General features: G+C 40.3%; 2 protein-coding genes across 2 annotated transcripts, besides 14 other annotated features; both read left to right on the forward strand.

The window, feature by feature from the left end:
• On the forward strand, positions 1–667 carry Tc00.1047053508085.10 (GMP synthase, putative; the record flags this gene model as incomplete). Its single annotated transcript, XM_798441.1, has 1 exon — positions 1–667. A coding segment is annotated over one exon (667 nt), but the record flags the coding sequence as incomplete, so codon positions are not given.
• Positions 1–4,630: a sequence feature (areas not merged during assembly with more than two copies in the genome that could not be assigned to a particular haplotype).
• On the forward strand, positions 1,171–2,019 carry Tc00.1047053508085.20 (hypothetical protein, conserved; the record flags this gene model as incomplete). The annotated part of the gene is made up of 1 exon (XM_798442.1): positions 1,171–2,019. One exon carries the CDS (start codon positions 1,171–1,173, stop codon positions 2,017–2,019), a length of 849 nt encoding a protein of 282 aa, XP_803535.1.
• Positions 2,019–2,064: a microsatellite.
• Positions 2,124–2,147: a microsatellite.
• Positions 2,170–2,201: a microsatellite.
• Positions 2,833–2,860: a microsatellite.
• Positions 2,893–2,947: a microsatellite.
• Positions 3,077–3,121: a sequence feature (CT-rich).
• Positions 3,180–3,211: a microsatellite.
• Positions 3,213–3,308: a microsatellite.
• Positions 3,575–3,599: a sequence feature (AT_rich).
• Positions 3,649–3,747: a sequence feature (T-rich).
• Positions 3,802–3,843: a sequence feature (AT_rich).
• Positions 4,138–4,209: a sequence feature (T-rich).
• Positions 4,450–4,483: a microsatellite.

Below are 4,630 nucleotides of genomic sequence, written 5' to 3' on the forward strand. Positions count from 1 at the left end.
GCACAAAGACGAATTTTATCAGTCAACACATGAAATTGTGAAGGCACTCTGCAGGGGAGACACAAGTATTGAGCTGGCAAGGCCACTTGGCGAGGCCCTGAGGGATCTTCAACCGGCTTCTTGCGTTCTGCCAGTGCGCACTGTTGGTGTGCAGGGTGATGGCAGAACGTACGCCTATGCTGTGGCTATTTCTACCGGTCGATTTCCGGTGGAAGCGGAGTGGAAGGCACTCAGTCGTTTGGCACTTGCTATCCCAAAGGTTGCGCAGCATGTGAACCGCGTGGTGTTTATGTTTGGACCGAAAAGGGAGGATTCTCCGCATAGTGTCACGAAGACGACACTGAATCCCACTACTCTCGACAGATTACGTATTGCAGACGACATTGTGAACTCCACGTTACTCAAACACGACCTTGTGCGTCGGCTGAGCCAAGTCCCTGTGGTTCTCATACCTCTTGGGTTTGAGGAAAAAGGTCAATACAGCGTTGTGGTACGCACGTTTGTTACAAACGACTTCATGACGGGCGTTCCGGCGCTTCCCGGGACACCACTGATGCCACTGGCCGCCTTGGAGGAAATGGTGAATTCTTTGCAGCAGCTGGATTTTTTATCCCGTGTCATGTATGATCTTACAGCGAAACCACCTGGAACGACAGAATGGGAATAATAGCGGTGCTCTTCTTCCCACCCCCCGTGTGTCTCTATTTATTATGGAGTATGTGTGAAGGCAAAAATGGGTATATGTTTAGTGACATATTGACTTTGATGACAATTTTCTGTCTTAGAAAGAAGCGTACGGGAAAGAGGAAGAAAAGACGCCAATAGGAACGGAGTAAATGGAGTAAAGGAATAATTTTCCCCGTAAAATGAATTAAAAAAAATTGTTTTCCTTGGAATGGTTTGAGGTAGAAAGTGTAATAGAGGAGGCCTCCTTCTGCTGAATATATATATGCACATTTGTCTAATTGGTTGTGCGTGTGTTTTTTTTTTTCTTCTATGACAATTTACAAACTTTGTCTCCTGCATCATTTTTTCCGATTCTTTTTTTTTTTTCTTGTGCCTCCCGCTGGTGATCAGTTAAAGATAAAAGTTAGGTGCGCCGAAAGCGTATTTGGTTTAAAGGGGTGAAAACAAATTTTTTTTTTTGCTTTTTTTATTATTACTTTTGTAATGGATTGCGTCCTGGAGGCTCCGACAGCGGCTGTGGAGTATGCTCGCACAAGCAACGCCTTTGCGGCAAAACGGCTTGTGGAAGCACCACTTCTAAACACGTTGCCGAGGTGTAGAAATACCTTTTGTGTTTCGCATGCCTCAAAGCATCCTGACGCTGCGACTGCAAGGGCCTTCTTAGACAAATACATCCCGCAGCAGCGAACCGACATGGATGTGCAACGTGATGCCGTTCGCCAGCACCAACAAGCCCGTTTTCGTGAAATTGTAGAGGCGAGCGAGAGGAAGAACGCAATGAGCGTCAGAGAGAAAGTTATAGGAGTAAAATGCCTCATGCATCTTGCCGCTCAGAAGAGCCTTCAACATGCCAAAATGATGAACCATCACCCAATTGTTATTCACTCCGTGCGTCACACCTGGCGGACGCTTCTTCTGCAGCTAAAAGAGCACCTTAACGATAATGGTTTCGGTGAGATCCAGGAAGAAGAAGAAGCCCAGCTTGCATTCCGCTGCCGAGGAGCCTTGGAAAATGTATCTGCTCTCGGTGTGTGGTTTGTCGGAGCCATGTCCATTCCCTTCCGTCGCTATGCCGTTCGGATTCCTACGGAGGATGGCACGCTTCAAGACTTTGTGGTGATTGGCCTTGCGTCATTCACGTACTCGTCGTACGTTATGGATGACCGCCGGCTTGCACAAGAGGCCACTCTCGCGGAGCTTGAAAGGCTCTCCAAGAGGCTCAGTGTAAACCTTCTATTTTTACCGCCCTTGCTATTGCCGGAAGAACCCCTACGGGATAACACCGATTTCACTCAAACCAAAAATGCTTCCATGGAGATGCTGATTGCCTAAAAAACAAAAACAAAAACAAAACAAAAACAAAAACAAACAAAAAAAAAGCATCAACGAAACAAACAAACAAAATAAACTAAAAGCGAGAAACAGAAAGAAAAACAACACACACACACACACACACACACGAAAATCAACAGGCAGTAACAAAAACAAAAAATAAATAAATAAATAAATAAATATGACAGCATACACGCACACAGAGCACAATAAGGCAAGGCAACGAGAACTTAACAACAAAAAACAAACAAACAAAAAACAACAACAAAGAATTGAAATATATACATATCTAGAAGAAAGGGAAAGGCAAAATCCCCGTGACAATGGTGCAACGCGGCTTTCCCTTTCTTTTTTTTTTTTCCTACTATTTAATTTTGAATAAGGACAATTATATCCATATAAAACATGATTTGAAGCTGCTTGATCATTTCTAAAAAAGAAAAGAAGAAGTTTGATGAATATTTATATCTTCACCAGTTCCACATTGGCCAATATGATACCCGTATAATCAGAGGCAAATTTTTCTGCGAATTTCAGGGTAACCGTGAGGGATTTTTTTTTTTTTTTTGTATGTGTTTGTTTGTGTGTGTGTTTTTCCCTTGATTGTGCTGCCGCCTAGGATGGTAGAAGCAATACGGAACGTCCTGCGGGGAAGGGGTTAAACGTGTTAAGAAAAAACAGAAGATTAAGGTGTGGAGTGGGGGAGGGACCCTTCATGTGCTGGTAATCACGGCGGCATAACACCCCCCTTACGTTACGTTTTGTTCGGCTGTGGCATGCGCGTGGATGCCGTACAATATTTTGTTTGTGTGCATTTATTTATTTATTTATTTATTTTTTTTTGTTTGTTTTTTTGCGTGTGTGTCGATCTCCTTTTTTTTTTTTTTTTTTTTTTTTCTTTTTTTGTACTTATGTTTTTTTTTTTCTTAGTTACTTGTCGTACTCCTTTTTTTTATTTCCCCTTTTTATCTTTTTCAGTTGTTGTTGTTTTTCTCGCGGCGACTCGTCGCTCCCTTTGGACTTCACAGCGTTGTGTTTGTTGGGCGGCGGGGTGTACCCTCCACCTCCTCCCGCGTCTCCTCCTCCTTCTCCCCTCTTCATCTCGCCTTGAGGAGGGGAGGGGATAAAAAGGAGTTCTAACGAAGGACGCACACACAAGCAAAAAAAAAAAAAAAAAAAAAAAAAAGAAAAATTGTGTACAAAAATACATAAATACATGCATGTATGTATTATATATATATGGCAGCAAATGTTTATATATATTTATTTATCTATCATTATGTATTTATTACTGCTGGCACCATTATTTGTTGTTGGGCAGTTTGCATGCACCATTCTTTTTTTTTTTTTTTTGTTTTAAAACCACGAGCCGCCCTTGACTTTTTTTACTTTTCAAACAACAACAAAAACAACAAAAAAGAATTAGACAAATAAATAACAACGCATATGCATTAACAAAACACATATGGTCGGAAAACGACAAATAGAAAACTACAGCATGTAGAATCGGCTTTCCCCCCGCTCTCATGTAGCAGTGGGAGAGGAGGGGGGAAAGAATATATATATAATATATATATTATGAGATGTGGTTGTGGGTGTCTTGCAAAATCTTTTTATTTCGGAATGGGCTTTTTTTTTTTTTTTTTGTATTTTCCCCCTTTTTCCTTGTTTTTATAAAAAAAAATTTTTTTTTTCTTTTTCTTTTTGGTTTTTGGTTTTCTTTATTTTCCGGTCTACGTTGAAAATAAAGGAAGCTACATATTTATCTCTCTATCTAAATACATATATAATATATATTCTTTTTTTTTTTTTTTTGTATAAATTCGTGTCTTATGGTTTAATTCCACATTACAAGCCTTTTTTTTTCTTTTTTTTTCTGTTTTGTTCTGCCGTTGCTTTGGTGTACAGTAATTCAGTGTCATTTTTGTTTTTCACTCCTTCCCACTTCACTCCACCTGCGTAAGTTGTACGCTATCGGACTGTTTAGTTTTAGAAGCGAGAAAAAGTATGATATTTGCCCTTTTTTTTTTCTTGTTTTTATTTTGAGTATATGTGATGTCTCCTGAAGGGGAGGAAGGCCGACCGGCATTTTTTGCCACGATCTTCATCTTCATCATCTTTTTTTTTTTTTTTTTTGTTTACCCATTTTTATTTCCTTTTTTTTTTTTTTTTTTTTTTTTTTCTTCTTTTCCCCTCCTTCTCCTCCTTTGGTGTGTATGTGTGTGGAGCATGCTCTTTTATCTACCACGTGCCCATGTAGGGTTCTCTCCCCCCCCCCTTTTTTTTTTATGGACGAGTAGCGGCATCAATTTACATGTGATTTTGTTTTTGCTTGTTACTTCGGTTTCAATATGCATTTTTGTTGCTGCAATGTTGCATTTTTGTCGTCATCACTGTTGCTACTGTGCAACGGTACTGAGAATAAATAGAATATGTATATGTATATATGTATATATATATACATGTTTTTATCTGTGAACGCCCTTTTTTCCCGAGCGCCTCCCCCCTCCAACATTGTCTTTGAAAAGCGGTGTGTGTGTGTGTAGGGATTATAAATATCTTCTCGGATGGGGCGCCATGCACGTCAGCAATGACGTGGCTGTGTGACAGT

This window comes from Trypanosoma cruzi, genomic scaffold (assembly GCF_000209065.1).
Source record: "Trypanosoma cruzi strain CL Brener 1047053516655 genomic scaffold, whole genome shotgun sequence".
In the NCBI taxonomy this organism is placed as follows: Eukaryota; Euglenozoa; class Kinetoplastea; order Trypanosomatida; family Trypanosomatidae; genus Trypanosoma; species Trypanosoma cruzi.